We start from the raw sequence: 24,279 nt of genomic DNA on the forward strand, positions 1-24,279 counted from the left end.
GTAGGTGTACTACATAAGGCATTTTTCAGAGTGAGGGTGGGACTGACCATCTCTCAGCACCATCTCAGCCGCCATCATCTCTCAGCACTATCTCAGTCGCCACCATCTCTCAGCACCATCTCAGCCATCACCATCTCTCAGCGGCATATCAGTCATCACCATCTCACAGCACCATCTCAGCTGCCACCATCTCTCAGCAGAATCTCAGCCGCCACCATCTCTCAGCACCATCTCAGCCGCCATCATCTCTCAGCACAATCTCAGCTACCACCATCTCTCACCACCATCTCAGCCACCACCATCTGCCAGCACCATCTCAGCCACCACCATCTCTCAGCACCGTCTCAGCCGCCACCATCTCTCAGCACCGTCTCAGCCTCCACCATCCCTCAGCACCATCTCAGCCACCACCATATGTCAGCAACATCTCAGCCACCACCATTTCTCAGCACCATCTCAGCCTCCATCATCTCTAAGCACCATCTCAGCCACCACCATCTCGGAGCACCATCTCAGCCTCCACCATCTCTCAGCAGCATCTCAGCCGCCACCATCTTTCAGCACCATCTCACCCTCCACTATCTCTCTGCACCATCTCAGCCATCACCATCTCTCAGCACCATCTCAGCCACCATCATCTCTCAGCACCATCTCAGCTTCCACCATCTCTCAGCACCATCTCAGCCATCACCAACTCAGTCGCCACCATCTCTCAGCACCATCTCAGACTCCACCATCTCTCAGCAGCATCTCAGCTGCCACCATCTCTCAGCACCATCTCAGCCGCCACCATCTGTCAGCATTGGTCTGTATGGTGCCACCTGATGACCATCACCCACAGCCCTGCCCAATTCTCACCGGCCCCCAGCCTTCCCCCTGTTCTGGGCCTGTCACACCCCAATGTCATGGAGATGATGTGCGCTGGGAATCCTTATATTGTCTCTGCTGTACAAGCATTTTAGGATGATACAAAGACCACCATTTACAGAGCTACAGAAAGAGTGAATCCTTTATATTAACCAAAAATAAAATTGAGAAACAATATCAGTCTCTCTGGTTTACCTTATGTCCTTCGGGGCCATGTGCGCCCATCAGGCCAGGTTGCCCGGCCATTCCAGGTTCCCCTTTTGAGCCCTAAAACATAAAAAGTAAAAGTTAAAAACAACAAACCATTGTTTTTCTGCAGTATATCTTGTTTAAAAGTTAGTCTGACAATTGAGACTCTCTCGGGCCGATTCACAGAACTAACTTAAGACAAAATCCTAAACTTACTACTTTTGGTATTCACAGAAGTTAGGATTTTGTCTTACGTTTGTCTTAAGACAGACTTAAGACAGACTTAAGACAGACATAAGACAAACTTAAGACAGACTTAAGACAGACTTAAGACAAAATCCTAACTTAAGTCTGTCTTAAGTCTGTCTTAAGTCTGTCTTAAGTTTGTCTTAAGTCTGTCTTAAGTTTGTTTTAAGACAAACTTAAGACAAAATCATAACTTCTGTGAATACCAAAAGTAGTAAGTTAGGACTTTGTCTTAAGTTAGTTCTGTGAATCGGGCCCGCTGCCTCAAAGTAACACCAGGGATTTGGCAATGGCAGGCTCATAAGATACTATAAAATAGCATAGCAGAGCGTCATACAGCATTGCCTAAGATGAGATAAGATACCATAACATAACATGCTTTACATCATTCATTTATTTTAAGTATGTTAGATGTGTTATATCAGTTCCTTATACCAGAGGCATCAGCAAGTATGTTAAAGCTATTTTTGAAGCATGAGAGCTGAAATTTATAAATGTATTTATTAAAAGTTAATTTATAAATGTGAGAAGATTTCTGACTTTTTTTTAAATGTACCCATGAGGGCCAATGGAATTGTAAGCAAGTTGTAGATGCTTGTGAATGCTGCCCAGTCCCTATACTTCCTCCAGAAGAAAATCTGTGTGTGAAGGCTGGAAATTGAGAATTACATATACAACACCCTTTTTGCTGTTTTTTCTTTCAATTAGGGAATATATTTCCTTATGGCAAACATATCTCTCCCATTACCTTTTAAAATATGGGATTGTTTGCTTCTCTTTTCCTCACCTGAAACAGACTTGCTCCAACTATATTTTGAAGTGCAGTTACATGTGTGTCCAAAGTGGGAATGGTCATAAAAATGAATTGTGAGAACTCATGAAGGTAAGAGTTAATGAGTGTAACACAGATTTTGCATGCTACCACATCCCCCATAACCCCACTTCCTCACTCCAGCCCACCCTCACCCCCTTCCTATCTTTAACACTACACGTAGCGCATTATGCCATATATTTTCTACCATTGCCCTCAGTTTTCAGACCTAAACGTCCAGTGATCCTGTTTTTTTTGTTGCATTTTTTCTTTTTTCTTTCAAACATGTTTTATTACATTTTTTAAAAAGAACACATTAGTAATTCTGTAACAGGGTTTGCATCTTTACATCCACTCGCTTTTGCCAATATAAATCTGTGCTGATTTAACGCATACTTTTTTTTTGGAAGGTATGCCCACAGATATTTAAAAAAACACCTTAAAGCGATCATTTTATAACTCAGCATCTTAGTATCAACTATATTATTGTAGCTACAGGGGGTTGGAATGAATAGTGAATCTCTGATGATGAAGTGAGGGATGCCCTTACCCTGTATCTGGTGTTGTGTGTTACCTAAGGAGATGCTGGGATTATCTGACTCTTAGTACAGTTTGTGTACATGTGCTTGTGGCTTTCTGTAGTAAATGAAGAAGTGAACTCACTTTGTGCCCTGGAAGGCCTGGAGATCCGGGCAATCCGGCATCACCTGCAGCCCCCTAATTAGAGAAAAAAAAGTTTAACACATCACAAGATTTCCCGATGGCTGGTCATACAGTTTGGGAGTGGACAATACACATACGCGTGAAAACTGGTACACGTAATAGTACCTTTGGGCCTTGAGGTCCTTCTACTCCAGGAAGGCCTATCGCTCCGCTGTCTCCCTAAAAAAAAAAAAAAACGGATGTTAGAACGCGTATGTTATTTCCAAATATATATTACACAAGATATATATATATATATATATATATATATATATATATATATATATATATATATATATATATATATATATATAATATGCTGATTCTCTGACTGCTACTAGGTCCTGGAATGATCTGCTGCTTTCTGTCTGCAGATGCTGTCACTCTGATGGCATGTGCTGGCCATGCCCACTTACTGAGCATGCTCACAACTGTTGACGGATCTGTGCCCTGATTGGCTGATGGGCATCATCAACAAATTACTTGGCATGGCACTGGTGGCCACGGAAGCCAGGACATTGGCATATCCCATCGGCCTTCCTTATGACTTTCAGAAAAATATCATGGTTGGAGCTAACAAATAAATTGTGCCCTAATATGGCCTCCCTTGCACTTCATACACAGGATTCAGTCCTCTGCACAGAGTTCCCCTCAGTCCTCTATGCAGAGTTCCTACAGTGTGAGAAGTTGGCCTGGCATATGCTGGTCACTAGTTATAGTGGCCACCTTGCACCAGTCCAATTCGAATCTTGGTAGATAGGTTTAAGACAACCTTTTAAAGAAAGCTATCCTAGTGGTAGCTGTGGAGAGCAGCCTTCAGGCTAAGTCTCGGAGGAATGTAAAGCAGCTTGTTTGACCTTATAATCTCTTGAATTACCAAATGAAAAGGACACCACACAGGTATATATATCAAATATATATGTATTTATTCTTAGATACACTCTACTAATCTCTTTATGAGATACACATTCAAATGTCAACACTTCTCAATAAAGTAAGCACAAATATGGCTGTAGCCCTAGGGGCGTACCAGACCATATACTAAGAATAGGGTTTAACAAACTCGACTTGCAAAATGAAAAGGCCTAGGGCCTTGGGAATCGCTGGGGCTTCACTTCTGCAATGTTAGCAGGTAAGTAATCAGCCCAAGGGAGACGCGTGCAGTGTCTAAACACAGCCGCGGGTTTCCTATGGGTTTCAATGGCACAAGTCGCGGTTTGTAATTTAAAGTTTTAGGGCACTTCGGAGAAGTCATCAAGCAAGCCACTTACAGGGTAAGTATTTCGAGGGCCAACACACACTTGGGCACCGGAGTGCACGAGTTACCTTACCCACGGAAGCCGGGTGCATAGGTGTCGTTTGGTGTCGGGTCGTGATGCTGTTTTCAATGGAGATCACTAAAGACTTGCTGCTTGTGACGACTGGAGAGGTGTCCGCTGGAATCTGAAGATGGATTGAAGTTGAAGAGGACCTGAAAATTGAGGGGACAGAGTTCAAAATCACTTGCGAGTGACCGGTGGCCAGCAGGATAGATGACCACGGATGTCGCGTCGCTTCAGGTCGTCGATGGTGAGTTGTCTCTTCGCTCACGAGGTCCAGGAGAGATCGACGATGACCAGCAGCTGGGTTCGGAGGGTCTCACAACGTGTGCAGCTGATGACGGTGTCGGCAACTGGACTGGAGCCAACAAACCTTGGCATCTGCAAGTCTTGTGTGGAGTGAAGATTGAAGATGGTGCAGACCAGCAAGGTCTGATGGACTTACCCAGCAAGGGTAAGTGATGGCAGGCCCGGAGCAACCAGGAGAGCCCTTGAAGTTGATGAGGAAGTCTTCCGGTGAGTCACTAGCCAACGGGCAAGCAACCGCAAAGACGCCTTTGCAGGAAAAGTTTCACAGGAGCCCACGGTCACTCGGGACGGGGTAGGCCACTGATTTTCGGTACCAGACCTGCTAGGGACTTGGACTACAGATGGTCCAAAGCACAAGTTCGTAGAACGTTGTTTAGGGTTTGCACTCAAAATCAGTGCACGGTTCCCTTGTATTGCTGTTCCTCGTCACTCGTGGGGTCCAGATGCCACAGCTTCGCTGGGGACTCAAAATGGCCATTGAGAGGTCAGGAAATCTGCTTCAGGGGACGCAGGGACTTCGGACTCCGGCGGGAGCGGTGAAGTTTGCAGCCGTTGCTCAAGTTACTGGTGCCTGCCAAGCAGGGGAGTCACTCCTTGACTCCAAGGGAGATTCTTCAGTCTTCCAGAGATAGTGGAACGTCGAAGGGCCAGGATTCTTCTTTGTAGAGCGTCGTCCAGGTGTAATCTGAGTTGCATTGGCAATGCTTGGTATCTTATAGTGAAGATAGGGGAGGGACTAGCTCTATGACCACTCCTCTAGGAGGGTCAGGGTAGTGGGTGGTTACACCCACTTCCTTTTGTCCAGTTTCGCGCCCGAGCAGGGGCAGGTAGCCCCTGAACCGGTTGGAGCTGGCATATGCACAGAGGAGCCTACTGCTCCCCCAGTGCAGGACTTCAAAGCACTCTAAGAGTGCACCCACCCAGCTCCAATACACTAAATCCTGTCTGGGAGGTGGTAACACCTCCCTGTGACAGGATACCCTTTGTTGGACTTCCTACACTGCGAGTTTCGGTCAGCAGCAGGAGGGCAGCCCGGTGTCTGTGCTGGGGGCATCCATTTTGTGATGCCAGGGCTCTAGAAGATTTCTACCGTTTAGTACAGTGGGTACATGTCGTCCCCTCTAGAAGGGTGGGAACATACTCCCACACCAGTTACTGGTGTGGGTGTATGATTCCAAGTTGTTTGACACCAAACACAACATGTTTTGATGCAGTCATTCCAAAGTTAGCATTTACCGCGAGGTTATAATGCACTTAAGAGTATATGGTTTAACCGCATCCACAAACAGCAGTAGAGAATAGACTCTGCTAGCTGCAGGGGGGTCCTGCTCAGGCAGAAGCACCCCCTCACATAGTAAACCAAGCACCCTTCCCTCAGGATTGTTAGGGCCTGCTAGAGGGGTGACTGATAGGTTTATATGTGTGTGTATGGTGAGATATAGGAACCTATACCTCTGTGAGGAGTGCTAACACTACCTCACACAGGCTACAGTAGCAGGCCTGTGGTGTCAGATTGTGAAAGCTTCCCAGGGGTGGCATAATACATGCTGCAGCCCCTGGTAGGCCTGTGAAGTACCAATGCCCTAGGTACCTAAGGTACTATATACTAGGGGCTCATAAGGTACCACAGTAGTGCATCTAATATGCACACCAATCATTTAAGGGAGTAAGCAGATAGGCTGGGGTCCTGGATAGCAGGATCCCAGCCAGACTAGTCAAAAACCATTCAAACACCAGGAAAAAAGTGGGGGCAACCATATAGTCAGATTCCACCTTCCTACATACAGCCTGTCTGTTTCTTGCCTTTTTGGACATAGCACATTCTTGGGCACAGTAGCACCTATGTCATCCCTTCTTGGCACTAGGTACAGAGGTACAGAGTCACAGACACCCAATCTCAGCAGTGGAGCACCAAACCACACAGCACCACCACAGCAGTGCTCCCACTGTGTAGCTCTGGTTTCCAAAATTTGTGGCGGCCACCCCGTCTGCCTGAGTTTGCCACTGACCCTGATGAACACATAAGCTCGGACTAGGTTGTGAAGGTTATGTGTGGGAATAACTCATTCAGGATCTCATTGTATATACACTTAGGGCCTCATTTACAGGATTTTGAGGTAGGGCAGCGCAGTAAGTCAGTTTGCTGTGCTGCCCTGCGTCAAAGGAAAAGGGTAGGAATGCACGGTATCTATGAGATATGGCGCATTTCTGTCCTCTTTCACTGCGGTGGTGCACAAATAGCTGCCTTGCGTCAAAACAGGCACCCTTACACCATGGTCTTCTCCCCTTCCTGCCTCTTATAACACTATGGCAGGACCCAGGCCACACAGTGGTGCACTGTGCACAGAACTGCCTCTGAAATCATCCAGAGCTCTATTATTCTGTAGAAGCAGGACACAAGTCAGAGTGCATGCAGGAAGACGGCCTCTACCCACTATTTTCACAGGGTGGACGCTGTCTTCCCTGCCAAGAGGTCGGGCCCCACAGAAATGTACTGAATCTGTCCCAGTGTAATTTTCAGACACCGGGGCAATTTCTGCAATGCCTCCACGTTATCTGCTTTTGTTCCAAGCAGCAATGTGCAGGCGGGGAATGGGCTTATCGGATTCCAGCTCGTCCATAACAAAAATCAAAGTTATGGGGCCCTCAGGCCTTCCTTTGTTGAAGTATCCTGTCCGGAAGCTACCTGGATTTCACACCTAGATGCAATGTAGGGGAAACAAAAGCTCACATCTTGATATCACTTCACAGGCACTTACAAGAGGCATGCTTTTGACTTTGCTCAGTCCCCTTATATAAGATATATGATTATGCATGCACTGTAAGAATGTCAGATGTGTTGGGCTGTCCCAGTATTTACACAAATAACAAATTAAATACCACTGTTTTGTTTTAGTTTTTTGATAGCGCTTTAGCACTACTCATCCCAATCTAAGGTGGAGGAGCGATTTACAACACACCTACACATTATACATTGACAATAAATGATATATGTGTAAATCAACGTACAGGGTGTGTTACATAAGACAGTGATGGTTACAAGGTTTAGTAGCAGCGACATCGTGAACCCCTGCTTTAGCAGCTAAAGCGGGAGTGAAGGTTTTGATGGGACTCCTCTGGTTTCCGTTTGTCAGAAAAGGCTCTAGTTAACGAGAAAGGGTGGGTGGTTGGTTGATTGTAAGGACTGATGGATAGGTGTGTGAGTGAAATGGTGGATGGGTGAGTGAAAGCGTTGATGGATAGATGAATGAATGAGTGAAAAGATGGATGTAAGGATGAAAGAATGAATTGATGAGTGATAGAGTTTGGATAGATACGTGAAAGAAATGATGAATGATTGAAAGAGATGGTGGACAGATGGTTGGAAGGGGGAATGGATGGATGAGTGAAAGGGCAGATGGATGATGATAAAGGATGGATGGATTAGTGAAAGGGTGGATGAATGGGTGGAGTGAAATGGTGGATAGATGGACAGAATCAAAGGGCAAATGGATGGATAGATGGATTGGTGAAAGGTTGGATGCTGGGACGCCGAGCAGAGGCAAATTTCAGAAGCTACAGCAGGGTGAGGTTATTGATGGGCCTCCTCTCTCTACAAATTGGCAGACAAAGGGCAGTGAAAGGGTGGATGTGTGAGGCAAAGGGTGGATGGATGGGTGAGTGAAAGGATGGTTGGTAGGAAGATGGATGGCTGAATGACTTAAAGGATGTATGAGTGAAAGAATGGAGGGATGAGTGAAAGGGGGAGTGGATGGGTAGATGAGTGAGTGAAAGGGTGGATGGATGAGTGAGTGAAAGGATGGATGGTTGAATGAAAGAGAGGGTGGATGGATTGATGGATGGTATGAGTAAAAGGGAGGATGGATGGATGACAAAGGATGGATGAATGAATGAGAGAAAGAGTGGATGGAGAGATGGATGAGTGAAAGGATGGATTGATGGATGGATAGACTTGGAGATGTATGCATAGGTTTGGATATGGATGGGTGGACAGACGGACGGAATGGTACATGAAAGACTGCGTGGATGACAGAATAGAAAGGTGAAACTGTGGTTATCAGCAGGTGGATGGAAGGATGAATAGATAGATGCTTGGATGGAAGAGACATGAGAGCTTTTCTAGGAAGGATTCCTGATGACTTGCTTTGTTTGCTTGGTGCCATAATACCTTTGGCTCAAAGTGGGAGGTATTTTAATTTTCTGGCTACTCCCTTGTTTAATAGCCACATATCCTTTATAGCTCACTGTGTTATATTACAAAAATAGCAATTTATGTACTGCAAGTAACAAAAGGGTCTCTGAGAATCTAGGATTGATATTGTTTAAACTGCTGTTTTTCTACCCATGATTGTTTTAAAAATCTGTCCTGGTTCCCCTGTACCGTGTTTAGGCGTGCAGGGGCAACCCCACCAAGCCCCCATTTCGTCTGTTAAACGTTTAAAAGGCAAACTAAATCCCTTAGAGGCTAAGCACAGTGTGTATATCAAACTGCAGAATCTATTTTAAGATTTAAAATGTGTTTGGAACCCTCGTTTTTGGCTAGAAAAAGGAATTTGTTGAAGTGTACAAAAAGCAGTAATTAAGTGGTTTAGATTTGGACCTACTTGCAGGGTGAACCAGACCAGCAAAATGTGGACTAAGCCTGTCAGTAGGAGATTCTGATCTCCAGGAGCAGCTCCCTGCACCCTGGCCATCAGCCTGGGCCTTCCTGATTGGTTCTCGAGCTCCCAAGCAATCCCTGAGCCCCCACCTGCAGTTTCCCCTAAGGTTAGGTCAGTGCATCCCAAGACAGCCACCTCCATCTTGTAGCCCCAACCTTTCTGTGCCCTACAGAGCCTAGTAAACAAACAAAAGAGAAGGTGGTAAGAACACAGACTTGTGCTGTGTTTTTGAATCTTTAAAACTGCTGTTTGTCCCTGGGGCTAGGGTTACTATTGGACTTAGGGATTAGGGTTTAGTTTGTGATTGGCTGCTTTGACTAGGACTGTGATTGGTTGGAAGGACTTGGTATCCTATTTGTCCTAGGGCTAGTGCTGTGACCACTTGGGCTATTTAAGCCTAGGGCTCAGGGCATCTCAGCCCAGGCGTCAATGCTAAGGCCATAGAGGACAAGTCATGTTTGTGACTTGTTGGGCCTAGGGCCCGAAATGCTGCCCTTTTTACCATTTACCAGAAATCACCTTAACACATCCACAAACATATTAACACACTCACAGCAAATGCACTTTGCTCATTTACCACAAACATACACTAACCACAAGTCACCATCTCAACAACCACCAACACCCCCCACAAATGACACTTATACACCCTTCTACCCCATCTACCACACAATGGCACCATCACTCACACACAAAGCACCACTCTATCCTATATCACTAACAAATCCACACATCGCCACCACAGCCTAAATTCACACTATACATAACTATATCCCATCCAGACACACACTCCCTGCTCATATCAGCTCTACCCTATACTTACTCCCTAACAGACTCCTTTCTGTCACCACCACACGTATACAGTCTTCCATCATTTAATCCACCAACACCCTCATCCTCTTTTTACCAAAAAAGCACAACCACACAACCTTTGCACTCCACTCTTCCACACGTGCTACCTCTTCCAGCGATCAAATCTAACACAACTCTTGTCCATCCCCTCTCACACACCACTTACACTCTTTTCCAAAACACATCACCACCCCTTTACCATTCGGCTTTCACTCACCAGCAATACTTTACTAATAAATCCTTCTCAGAAAACAACTACATCATTATCACCTCTCACTACGCCTCAAAATCAAAACATAACACACACACCAGCACAACAAAATCTCACACACACACAACCTCATAATACTTTCCATCACAAACTAGAAACATGCACCCACCCTCCTGACTACACAAATAAAACACACCCTAAACCAGCTTTTCTGCCAAGCTTTCTCTCTTCTCCGACACCTAGCACATATACAGCAACACAGCAACTCTCTTTCAACTGCATATCATCCATTGGACTACTTAAAACCTTCCGCCATGATGCACATGCTGCACCAACACCCCTAACTCATACAACTTTCACTCTAAACAGACGCAAACAAAATAAACCACATGGCACTCTTCACAATCTCGCATCTCATGTCTACTGTACAACAAGGCTACTATACAAAAACAACGGAGCTCACCAACTCACTTTCAACCACCATCTCCACCATCTCCACCATCTCCACCACCTACACAAACAGACTCATCAAAATGCCTTCTTAGCTTGCTGGACGAGGAACACGATACAGAAAAGCTACACTATTGCAATCCTCATACAGCTAATACCAGCACAAAGAATACAACTGCTACAAGTCCATACTGCTATTCTTCTACAAAACAAAGTCACACCATCACCAAAACACAATCTCTAAACAGTCTACTAATAAATGATTGATCTCTCTCTAAAAACAAGCATCACATCTATGACCTTCTCACTGATTCACAACCTGACTTACTCTGCAAAACTTAATCATGGTTGGGAGATGACATGACTCCAGTGTTGCATGAAGTCGTTCCATTAGGCTATCAAACTATTGCACAAAATCATACAGGCAAAAGAGGCGGTTGCTTAGCTGTTATATTCAATTAAACATTAAATATCCCTAGTGCAGACAACGTCTGCATACAAGTTTGTGAGGCCCCCTTCACCAGATGCAACCCTTCACCATCTTCCTCCTGTAGCTTCCTACTCCTTTACAGACCTCCACCTAGCAATGTGACATTCCCAGACACCCTTCTAGAAACACTTTCAAACCTGATAACACTACACTCCAACCTATGCATTCTTTGAGTGACCTAAACATTTGGTTTGGCAAACCCAATGTGCCTCATCAAAATACAATCATCACTGGCCTGGAAGCACTGAACTTATATCAGATCGTCCACAAACCCACACACATAGCTGGATACATCCTAGATGTCACTTTTACAAATACAGAACTAGTTACAGTTCAAATGATTACTCAAGTTACATGGTCAGACCACCATCTGATTGCTTTCCAACATAAAACAACACAAAGGAACACACATAAAATCACCTTACATGCATCCACCTATCGACCATGGAACAAACTAAATTTCGAACACCTAGAAACTCAACTAACATCCAATACCGATCTAGGCACAATAAAGTCTGTTCAAAAACTATATCAGTGGCTACAGGAAGATTGTGATATCCTAATACCACTAAGAACAACAAAACAGGACAAAAGAAATCAAGGCCCTTGGAGAAATACAGAGCTAAAAGAGAGAAAACAGCAAATTAGAAAGCTGCATCACACCTAGCTAAAAAAACAGCAATCAAGACAAATTTCACATATAGTAATTTAACAGATTATACAAGTCAGCAATCAAAAAAGCTAAAAAGATACTGTTCAGACAGAATTCAAAATGCTAAATGTGCAAATAAAGAATTAGTTAAAATTCTCACAGAATTTCATAAACCAAATTGCATAGAAGAAACTCATCCCATTACTCAAGAATTCACAGAAAACTGGCAAATCATCACACAACCAAAGCAGACATGTTGGACTCCTATTTAAAATAAAAGAAAACCACCAGTACAGACCCTTTTCCAAATAACACCTCCAAGAGTAGGCTAACCCAGCCTCTGCATTCCTTGCACCAAATATCACACAATGAATTTATAGATCTGGTCAAAGCAAGCAGGACTGCCCAGCAGTTCTTCTTACCCATATCCACCACAAACCTTCAAGGAAATTCTCTTAACTATCTCTGCTGCCACACCAGTGAAAAGAATCATCAACAATTCCTTAAATATGGGAACATTTACAGAAGACCCAAGAAAGCCATACATGCGCCCATTACCCCGGCAACTATAGACCAATTACAAATGGTCCTTTCCTGGCCAAATTGATAGAAAGAGCAGCATTCACCCAGATGTCACAATTCATTGGAGGTAATTCCATGCTTTCAGACTTCAAACAGGATTCTGTTCAGGAAGAGGCACAGAATCTGCCCTAATTGCCATCTGGGATGACCTTAAGAGCACAGTTGACTGGAACAGGGTTGCAACTTGCTGCACTACTACTCTTAGACATCTCAGCTGCCTTTGACACAGTTGACCATGGCATTCTTCAATACAAAGACTCTGCAAAGCTGGCATAGAGGGGACTGCTCTCAACTGGATCGCATCCTACCTTCAAAACATAACAACTGTCATCCATACACCCCCTTTCTCATCCAAACTATTCTTCACAAAAGAAGGGGTTCCTCAAGGCTCTATCATCTCACCCATGCTTTTCAACATCTACATGAAGTCATTACCGGCACTGATGAATTTAACCTCACATGCTATAACTATGCAGATGACACACAAATAATTCTTACGGGAAAGCCCCAAGGTCAATGGAAACTCACACATTTTCAGTTGCCTCAGAGCTGTTGATCAGTGGGTGACATGGAGCCATCTCAAATTGAATACTTCCAAAATGCTAATACTCACATGTTGTGATTGGAAAATTTATGACCCACTTGCAGCCTGCCCATGTGATGTGGGAACACCTCCTAAAGTATCTAAGGAAGAATGAAACCTCGGAATTACCATTAACTCCCAGCAATCAATGAATGCCCAAGTGAACAAACTATCAAGATGAAGTTTCATTACTAAAACCATGTCACACATCTTCCCCCACCTGGAATTGCCACTCAAAGCCCAGGCTACTGTCTCTCTTGTACTGTCTAAACTCGATTACTCCAATAGACTCTACCGCGGATCATCTTTAACAACTATGAAAAGACTAGAACAGATTCAGAACTACCAGACTACTCCTACATGTAAAACCACAAGCCCACATTTCCCTCTGCCATGAAGGCCCTACTTTGGATTCCGGTTGCCAGAAGATCCACTTTCAAGCTGCTCTGTATCACCACATAAAGCGATACATGGAACTGGGCCACTCTTCATCAGGAATAAAATACCCAAAGGCATTCAACAAAGGAGCCTCCGCTCTAGATTCGCACCTCACCTCATGATCCCACCATGCAGCAACAAAAAAAACATAGGTGGCACATCCTTCTCTGTTCAAGCAGCCATACTATGAAACTCTTTACCCCCAAACATATCCCCACTGTTAACTATCTTATCTTGAGAAGGCTACTCACAAGTTGGCTCTTCCCCACATAGCCACCATACTCAAATATAAATGTACAGCATATTCCTGTCTATATAAGCATGTATATGGATTATATGTATCTATCTAGATATGTGTATTCCTTTGTATAAATGTGTATAATAATTATGTTTCTAAATATATATATATGCATTAGGTCTGTTTAACAAATGTACATATTACTTATGGTTATATTATTCTATGTTTAACATGTATGTAGGTCACTCCATGGATAAGTACATTTTTATCATAACTATTTATCTACAATTGCTTCACTAGTGAATTATTAAAAGCAAAAAATATATAAATACAAATAAATAAGCTTAAAGTACAGTAACACTTGAAAGTCTGAGTTTATTAAATACAACTTAAATCTAGATCTATTACCATGTGATCAAGGCCGCATGTCTGGCGGCCGAAACACGTCATTTGGACACTTGATGCTTGAATAAAACATAATTTAACTCTCAACTTTGCCTTTGGAGTCTGTTTCCTGATGTTGCGCCTTTCTTGGGATGGTGGTACCCCTGGGATCCTGCTGTGGAATATTACCTTCTTTATACATATATATCTTCCATGTACTTATGTATCTTTATATTTTTTACTTTATTCCTAATTCAGCATCTCCAATGCACTACCCTATATCTCACCCAATATCTCTCTCAATATATCCTCTATCTCCACTCTCGGACTCTTCCCAAACCTAATTCTACTACTCTTTCCAATGCACTACTCTATTTCGCACCCTATACCTCTCTAAAAATATCCTCTACCGCCATTCTCTGACTCATCCCAAACCCCATTCGTCTACTTTGATCCCCAAAATAACCCTTTCTAGACTCTTCCCCCCTCTAACACTCCTTGCATCATCTCAAAACCTTTTTTACTATTAAGATCTCCCAAACAAGCCTTTCTAAACCCTTCTCTCTGACATTTTCCCTAACACCTCCCTTTTACACACCCCAAACCTCCTCCTACTGCTATGATCTCCAAATAACCACTTTCTAGACCCTTCCCTCTTCTATCCCTTCTATCCTTTTCAACCAAACTAACAGATTCACATGTCCACTGCGCAAATTAATTTCATATTTCTCCATACTAATTCACCACTAACCCTTTTTGGGTTCTGGAGTAGTGTGCTACTCACTGAAAAGTGCTTCAACGCCTCGGTAGGGGTAGTAAGCGCTTTATAACTGCTTTTTTGGTCATTCTCGCCTTTGCACAATAAGCCCTGGGATCCAGCAGGTTTTGCTCCATATCATATTGCATAAAGCACCTCCCAAAAAATGGATGAAAAGGGCTATGAAACATTTTAAAAATACAAAATTATAAAACATCTATTGCTGGTAAATCCATTTTCTTAGGTAACTAAGTTTTTAATATAGAAATAATTTATTCTGTCTTCTTAATACTCGAGAGCAATCTGATTTTACCAGAAACGCAACTCGTATTTCATATTTTAACTGGAAAGAACATTATTTGTTCCATTCCTTTTCAAGTAAACTGTTAAAAAAAGAGAGTATATTCAGTTAACTGGTAAAAATGTTCGCCACCTTCAAACATCGCTCGAATACGAGGCTGTGAGTGTAAGGGGCACTTGGCAAACTGTAAACATTATAGCGCTTTATTCTAGGTTCATTTAAGAGTCTTGACTTTCTTTCTGCATGAGAGCAGTCTCATTGTAAGCTGCCACGAATCTAAGACTCTCTTTTCTGTGCATTTTTTTTGTTCATATTAGTTGCGCTATGCACTCTCCTTCCGCTTGATGGCGGTATATATCCATCTCCGACAAATTAAACAGTTCAAACGCTGCATACCAATCGAGGAAAATGAACCTGGAGCGAAAAGCAACTACCTATAATTTAAAGCTGACAAACATAGCACTGGCTGTAATTACCTAAAATACATATGCACATAAAGAAGCTCGTCAGTACTTGAAATGAAAGGAGATAACACATGGGGGTGCCTGAAGTGCAAGGAGATATGTGATGGTCTGGCGATGCAGAGCAGGAAAAGGGGAACGGGAGCACTGTGGGGAGGGGTTGTCATTCCTAGAGGAGCAGTGCTTAATTTGCAAGAAAATAAGTGCCAGGCCTACAACGCATGCCATTACATCTTGTGCCATTGCAACGCAAAACTTTACCCCGACTTTCTCTCGGGTGGGGAGCGCTGGAAGTTGGAATAGATCAATTTTCTATTCCAACTCCAGTGTGTACAACAGTAGGAAAGGTGTTGGAGTTAAATCCAACACCTTCTACCCACTGCTGCACACCTTTTGCGTTGCAACAGCATGCGATGTAATGGTTGCGTTAAAAAGGCTGTTTCCCACCACACATTGTCCTTGCCAGCACCGACAATGGTTGTAACAAAACAAGTACTACCATTCACACTCCTACATGTGTGACAGTTCAGACTATTTAAGGCCCCCAAAGCTATAAGAATGGCTTTGGTGGCAGATAATATTAATTTCTAATGTATATTGAGTTAATAATTTACTGTTGTTTTAGTCATCTCTAAGATAGTCAGACAGCGCCACCTGTGGTAGACTGTCACAGGCCCTGGTGCTGACAATTAAGTGCCGGTGCTGAGCACCGGAAACCACTGGCTCAAATTAAGCACTGTAAAGGAGTGCACGAGGTGTAGTGTTGGCGCCGAGCAGGGCATGTGACTGTGGGTCCCAGAGGTCCCTATGGGCCAGGCAGCTGGTGTGAGGGGTCAGTACACCAGTCCTGTGGTCTTAGTTGAGGTTGTAGGGAGCAGTAGGCGGGCAGACTTGGGTGAGTCTGGTGTGATTCGCACACCCTGAGGGGAAATGATGGCAGACATAAGGCGAGGGACCACGCAACACCGGCAGAAGAAGTTTCGATGAGGCCTCATCGGCACCTCCGGCAGGAAGGTTTAGGGCATCTTCCGGCTACAGCGGCAAGAGAGAAGGACGATCGGCTTCAGCAGAGCGGTATGGAGGAGATTGGTATGGCCCCACTGAACGTCGACTGGCAGCCCCCAAACCAGTGTAGGCCAATGGTAACATGTCAATGGGAGACTGCTGGCCCTAGCTGGGCAAGGGTAGAGGACGCTGCAGACAAGACTCTGGTTGAGTATGAGGAGGACAGCATTGAGGAAGGCTCCTGGTGAGGTGGAGGAGCAATGCGCACAGGGGGGCACATTATTGTGTCAATGTCTCGTGTGTTGCAGATGGATGGTTCAGCTACATTGATGGTGAACCAAGAGAAAAGGAATCATCTGGTGAGGTGGCAGGCTTCTGTGCGGGCACAGACCTTGACACCAAGTAAGAGAAAGTACGCAGCAACAGGCCCAGTGATGGTGTCCTTGGGTGTGGATGCAGGGTGGGGGGCAAAGAGGGGAAAGGGAGAACAGCTCCAAAAGGGCAAGTATGTTGTTGATGTAGGGGTAGGTACAGAGGAGGTAATGAGAAGCATAATAGAAGAGCAGGATAAGTCTGAGAAGGACGGTGCAGGGGCTCACAAAGAGTGGGACAAAGCAGGGACCAAAAGCAGAGAGAAAGAGAAGAAGGAAGGTTTGGAGAGTAAGGAATTGAATAATAAAAATCTACCATATATGGGGTTGATGAAGCCTCTGGGAGCACACTTAATGGTGGCCACAAAGGAGAAGATCTGGAAGGGGGAGTATGTGGAGATGTTCAATGTCCTGCATAGGGAGCTGCATTCCAAAGAGGGGTCCAATGAGGAGTAGTATGAACTCTCCAAGAGGCTGAGGGTACCCTTGATGATAGAAAACTTGACTGAAGTGTTTTTGATATACACCAGTGTCTACTGCAAAAAGTTTCTGGAGCAATACATGACGCTCTTTATATACATTGACGTTATATGCAAGCTCAGGTCACCTATGCAGGGTATGTCTAAGGCTCCCTGTTTTCCATTTTTACTGACTTTTACAGATAGATAACAACAGAAAACCATTTCTTTTCTTGTCTGTATTTATTTTTAAATGTGGATAAAAAACAGAAATTGGGCTGCTTTTTGAGTGATTTTAGACATTCTCGGCCATGACTGCCAGGCCAATAGCGGTTTGGGTTGATAGGCAAAGGGTTAAAAAAGAAAGTAATTTAAGTAAAGAGACTTAAACAGCAGTAGATATGCACAAGGTTGATACTGAAATGTGAACATTTTCCTATAAATGCATTGATTTATCTTTTGCGGGTACTCAGATCACTGAAACCTGGCAGGCAGTCAAGCATCAGTGCACATTAATCGTTTACATAAATGTGGAAATATACCAGTTTCCGCTTCATTTTTTTTCACAAAACCCTAAATAAATATGGATAAATGTAGATACAATTTGCAAAAGATATATTTCGATAAATACAGATGGAAATGTCCAAAAAATGGAATCCATAAAACCGGAGCTCTTTGGTATGTTTGGGCTCAGTATGATGAGGAGTTCAGGTCATGATAGGCACTGGACCCAGAGGCAAAGTGGGGAGAGCTCGACTCTGAGTTTTAGAAGCACACAATGGGCCTGGTGAAATTCGGGAAGACTATTTTCACAGCCAGTAAGCTGGCAATTTACTGCCGGCCCTTTCAGGGCCACCGCACCTGGTGAGGGGTGGGGAATACAACAAAGGGACAGAGTGGGACGTGGGGAGCCGGTTGGGACTACAACAAGGAGTTAGGTAGATGAGCGGTCAGAAAGTTTTGGCATAAGTGCTCCAAGTTCTCGGGAAGGCACAACCTCATACATTGCTTCAGTGGAACAGGGGGACATCAGGGACAGAACACAGGACAGTGGCAACATCACTCTAGGGGCCACAACAGCAGCCACAATCTTTTGGACACAGAGGGGGTCGAGGGGCACAGGATTCTGGTGCAAAAGGCTTGATCTCTGGTTAAATTGGATAGGTAGGAGTACAAGCTGAGCTTTTATGACCGGGCTGAAGAAGAGGAGGATACTGCAGGATGGGTTCCAATGGGGTTTCTGCTTGGGGTATGAAGGCCCCCGGGACAGACGGTGGGCGTATAATTTATGATCAGTGAAGAAGCACAGGCAGGTAGTTCAGGATCACCTGAAGAAGGAGGTACAGGAGGGACTGATGGTGGGCCCCTTTGAGGACTGGCCGATAGACACCTTGATTGTATCACCAATTAGTGTGTGCCCAGGAAGGAAAAAGGGCAGTTTCGGCTGATACAGCATTTGTCTTGGCCTCAAGGGGGGTCAGTCAATGATTTTATTTAGGAGGACCTGGTGTCCATGTCCTATTCATTGGTGCTTACATCAAACAGGGGCAGCCCTATTACCCAAACCTGGGCCACTAAAATATATAATAACAATGGTCCAAGGCCAAATTACACAAGAAAACAGAAATAAAGATAAATATAAAAAGTGAAATTCAAGGAAAAAATGCAATGAAAAATTACAGAAAATGATACCCATAAACAGAAAATTATAAATAAAGAGAATTTTTACTGAGTGAACAAATTTGAAAAATTTAAATCAAATAATGAACAAACAGGTGCTCATACAGTTGTACAGTATAAAAAGAATAATTGACTGTAAATAATAAAACAATGGAAAATATAGAAAAAACAACAACTGATGCAAACAATTGCAAAAACAGGATTGGCAATAGATGCTTCCTCTTTAGTGTGTGCCAAAGATGACCTCGACGGTGTTTCAACCAAAACAAGTTAATATGGTCATCATCAGGACAAAAAAACATAATTGAGAGCATCCAGTATGAAATTTCTGAAATAAGGAATATATGGGTATCATGATCAAAAAATTAAGTATACGCATTGCACAAAACCCAAAAATGCAAATTTGAGACCAAATCAGTGCAAAAATTAAAAATTGAAGGGAAAAGGTGATTAAAATCCCAAAGGAAGAAAAATAAAGAAATAAAGTCCAGTGCATTAGCAAAGCCATACGTGGAAGGAAAACCATGTAGATAGTAATCACCAAATAAATTAACTTGGAAAAAATAATCAAGAAAATTAATAAAAGTAATGCCTGTATAACTCAGGCACCCCACCCATCCTTAAGGTATTGAAGCTGGTCAAGAATAATAGGCCTGAAAACAACAAATGTATATAAAGAAATACAAAAATAAAAATATATATCTATATCACAAAGGTTCTGCACTACACAATACAATTGTATGATAATGTTCAAAGCAGTGAGCACATGAAGAAAAGTCCAAAGTCCAATCATTCGTCTTTTTTGTACAAAGGCTGGTCTTTATTGAGTTCTCATTAAAATCTCAAAGGATCATAGCCAACACGTTTCGTCTCAGAGACTTCTTCAGGGTCATTTAAATACAAATGACGTTTTCATTAATTGCAACACAGTCACATGGTTCCCAGTTTTCAAAAGAATTTTTTTACATCATGCCTGTCCATATCAGTGGCATGATAACCGACAGCATATTTCAACAACGATGTCACAGCGTCCTCTCTCAACTGCAATGACTATTCATCCAATGAGATAACATCATGTGCTTTAAATGTTGTTACATCGGAGCTGTCTTGTTTGAACGCAAACTGGAAGAAGGCTCACGCCGAAATGCATACTTGCAATTAAATTATTGAAACTGACCCCGAGAGTGCATCGTGTTTCCTTTGGGATTTGAGCGTTGTTAGATCTGGCACCATTGGCGTGGGTCTCTCTTCCATTTTGTGCCTTTATCGCCTGTGTTTTCCTGTGTGTTGGACTCCATTTTTGCTGGTCTAGATGCTTTGGGCACTTTGCCACTGCTGTTCAGTGCCAAAGTGTAAGTGATCCCTTTGTGAATTATTGTTATGGATTAGTGATTCCATTATTGGCTTATTTGATTTACTTGTCAGACCCTAGGACAGTGCACTATGTGTGCCCAGGGACTGTAAATCAAATGCTGCTGGTGGGCTTGCAGCACTGATTGTGCCACCCACAGAAGCAGCTTGTAAAATGTGACTCAGGCCTGCCATTGCAGAGCCTGTGTGCAGTCTCGGACTGCCATGTCAACTTGGCAAGTGCACACACTTGCCAGTCCTTAAACCTTCCCTTTTCTACATATTAGTAACCCCTAAGGTAGGCCCAAGATACCCCTGTGGGCAGGGTGCATTGTATGTGAAAGGTAGGACACGCCCTGATGTGTGTGGCATGTCCTGATAATGAAATATAGCCAATTTCATTTTTTACTATTGCAAGGCTATCTGTTCCCATAGGACAGAATGGGGAGTTTGTTTATAACTTCTTATAAACATAACTGACCCTAGGAACAAGATGGAGAAGTAAAGTTTAGTATGCCTGAACTCACAATGTTAAAGTGCATCATTTAGTGAGGGTGATTTTTACATTCTGTGTTTGAAAATACCACTTTTAGAAAGTAGGTATTGTCTTGCCTAACCATCCAGTGTGCCTCTGCTAGGTTTGTGTATTGCATGTCTGGCTTTTGAATGACAGGGGCTGGAGAGGGGCAGTGGCTCCAGAAGTCTGATGAGTCAGGGCTGGGCTGAATAGGCCTGGTTTGCATTTGGAGTGGTGGGAGGAGTAGCACCTTCACCTGAATAGGGCTGTGCCTGCGTTCCACAATGACGGCTCCGCTCCCCTGTGGTATGTCTGGAGCCAGGGCTTACACTGACAATGGAGGTTGTTGTGCACTTGCAAAGTGCCCCACAGAACTGGTTTTGGCTGAGTACAGACACTCTCTGCCTTCAGAGAACAAAGGATATTTGTGTATAAAAAGAGGGGCCCAGACTCCAGACTTTTAGATCACTTCTGGGAAATCAAGAGGAACCTTTGCCACGGAGAAGAGCTGGGTAAGCTGAGGAGGAATACTGCCCCTGTGCTGTTTGCTGTCTGGGGTTGGCCTGTAGTGTCTGCTTCCTGCCAAGGAAAGGAAAAAAAACGACTTTGCTGTTTACTTTGTCACCTGCTTGAAGAAAAGATTTCCAACGGCTTGAAACTGAGATTGCCTCCTGTTCTGATGTTTCAGGAACTGCACCACTCCATGAGATGAGCCGCCTAACCACCTGTGGAGATTGTGGGCGGCAGTCGCTCAAGCAGATTTACGCCTTATGGGGGCCTCTTTCAGCCTTCTGGGAAGGCTGGATTTATGGGCGAACAGGCAATTTTAATTATGGGAACATTACGTTCTATGAAAGATTTAAAGAACTAACAATACCAGAATGCTTTGCTTATGATTAACTCATTGGAGTGTAATCACATGTTATAAATACTATGAACTCATTTGAGGATAATCACGTGTTATATATACTCACGTGCTGGTTTCATTCTTGCCGACAGTACCCGTGATCATGGTGATCTCACCGAAACGCGTTGGGGAGGCTCGCAGTGTTCCGTGCACTGATAAATTGATGGAAGCCTTGTTTGGAGTGCATCATTTCTCCGAGAGTGGGAGTATGGAGATTGTTTATAATATTGGCGGCTTGCCCAAAGCCGATACAGGAACTGCACCACTCCATGAGATGAGCCGCCTAACAGCCTGTGGAGATTGTGGGTGCCGGTCGCTCGAGCAGATTTACGCACTTATGGGGGCCTCTTTTAGCCTTTTGGGAAGGCTGGATTTATGGGCGAACAGGAGATTTAAATTATGGGAACATTGCGATCTATGAAAGATTTAAAGAACTAACCATACCAGAATGCTTTGCTAATGATGAACTCATTGGAGCGCAATCACATGTTATAAATACTATGAACTCATTTGAGGATAATCACGTGTTATATATACTCACCTGCTGGTTTCATTCTTGCCGACAGTACCCTTGATCGAGGTGATTCCACCGAAATGCGTTGAGGAGGACACGCTGTGTTCCGTGCACTTGCACTAATAAATTGATAGAAGCCTTGTTTGGAGGGCATCCTTTCTCCGAGAGTGGGAGTTTGGAGATTGTTTATAATATATATATATATATGTATGGATACTCACTGGAGGTCAAAAAATATTAGGGACCTTCCAAGTGGCAAAGAACTTTCAATCAAACCCACATGAACAAATCCGGCAGCTGCTAAGCAAAAAAGTCATGTCGAAAGTAAGTTAACTCTCTTAATCCAAAAAATCTGAAAAAAGAAAGAAAAGAGGAGGAGACACAAATAATTAAAAGACTCACCACCCACTGATGTGGTGAGAAACCAGAAAGAAATAATCCGCAGAATGGTGCAAATAAATGAACAGTCTAAAACAAATACAAAAACAGTAATCTGTAAAAATGAAAGCAGGAGCAGTAAACTCAACCTCCAAAGTCAAGGGAAACTGGAAGGTGAGGGAAACATACAAGGGGAAGGAGGGTGGGGGCCGGAGGAAAAAGGGGGTGAAGGAAATGGGGAAAAGAGGGGGACAGAAGGAAGGAGAAGGACAGGAAGAAGGGAGCGATGGGAAAAGGGGAGGACAAAGGATGGGCAAGAATACTTACATATCCAGCAAATCTTAGCCCCCGAGCGTTAGTTACTACAAACGATTTGCCGTCCAATGGTGTGGTTGGAGATCGAAATTAATTCAAAATACAGATCGGCATAATTTAAATAGCCGGTCTGAAGTAGGTATGGGGAATTAGCCTAAAACACTCAAAAGGGGGAATGGTATAATCAACCTCCAAATTCGAGTAAACACTAGCCAAAAGCTTAAACAAAAGCTTAAACTAAAAGGAATAGAGTCTAACTTACGCTATGTCTGATTTAACACCTGCCCGCTGGAATCATCAAGGGATAGTGAGAGCGGAAGATGAGGCAGCGTCAAAAAAAGAGAAAGCTGCGTCCGCGATAGAAAAGAAAGGAAGACTTAACATGGCTTAAAACAAAAGATGAAAAACATTAGTTTATCGGTTAGTACACAATACCAAATTAACTAAAAAAACAATAGGAGAAGAAAGGCAGAGGAGACGCTAGAGGGGAAAACAGAAAAACTAAAGAAAAGACGGGAAGGGACAAAGGAGGAGGTTAAAAAGGGAGGGGGGTGGTGGAGTGGAGTTGGGGAGGGGGAGGGGAAAAAGAAGGGAAAGAAAAATTGGGTTTGTGCATCTGCGCGACAATCAGGACACAGCACATCCCCAAAGGTCAGCATTTTATGGTTTAAAGCGTTTTATTGGATATTGTTGCAACCAATAACAATACACCCACCTACGGGGGAACTTTGCCGTCACATTCAACTTTCATTGTATCGAACACAGAGTGAAACAAACGCAAAAAACAAAGGAAAAAGTCCAAGAAATGTAGAGTAAAGCAAGGAGGAGAACGAGATCAGTTGGAGAGAGAAGAGACAGAAATCCACCCATTACTCGAGGTAGGCCGGGTAGGGATTTGGAGCTAAGCTCCCTTTGGGGAAGAGGGTGGGGCCGCTGGGAACCGCAGGACCCTGAGGTAGCGGGGGCAAGTAAGCTCGACGAACTCGGAGGAAAGGTACTCCACAATTGACCTCCAAGTCCTATCAAACTTAGGCAACGTGCAGTTGATCCCAGCAGTGATCCGTTCCATCCGGACCACCTCCCACAGCCTGTGCAGCCAGTCTAGTTTGGTTGGGACGACAGCCGTACCCCATTTCGCCAGCAGGACCTGTTTGGCTGCTCCCAACGCCAAAGTGATTTCTCTACCCCTACAGGAATGGAGAGGATATATGAGGGAGTTAGGAAGTCCCAACAAGATATAGCTGGGAATCTAGGGAGTTCTGTCTGGTATATATGATCAAC

The 24,279-nt window shown here is 43.7% G+C and overlaps 1 protein-coding gene across 1 annotated transcript in view; it reads right to left on the bottom strand.

Moving 5' to 3' along the window:
- Nucleotides 1–24,279, bottom strand: part of LOC146823048 (uncharacterized) — a 567,962-nt gene that overhangs the window by 64,430 nt on the left and 479,253 nt on the right. The window contains exons 20-22 of the mRNA XM_085606614.1: nucleotides 2,942–2,995; nucleotides 2,777–2,830; nucleotides 1,063–1,134 (exon numbers count right to left, since the gene is read on the bottom strand). Coding sequence (XP_085462740.1) covers nucleotides 1,063–1,134; nucleotides 2,777–2,830; nucleotides 2,942–2,995 — 180 coding nt within the window. The remainder of the gene's footprint in view (nucleotides 1–1,062; nucleotides 1,135–2,776; nucleotides 2,831–2,941; nucleotides 2,996–24,279) is intronic.

The sequence above is a fragment of the Triturus cristatus genome, chromosome 5_2 (genome assembly GCF_964204655.1).
Source record: "Triturus cristatus chromosome 5_2, aTriCri1.1, whole genome shotgun sequence".
NCBI classification, from domain to species: Eukaryota; Metazoa; Chordata; class Amphibia; order Caudata; family Salamandridae; genus Triturus; species Triturus cristatus.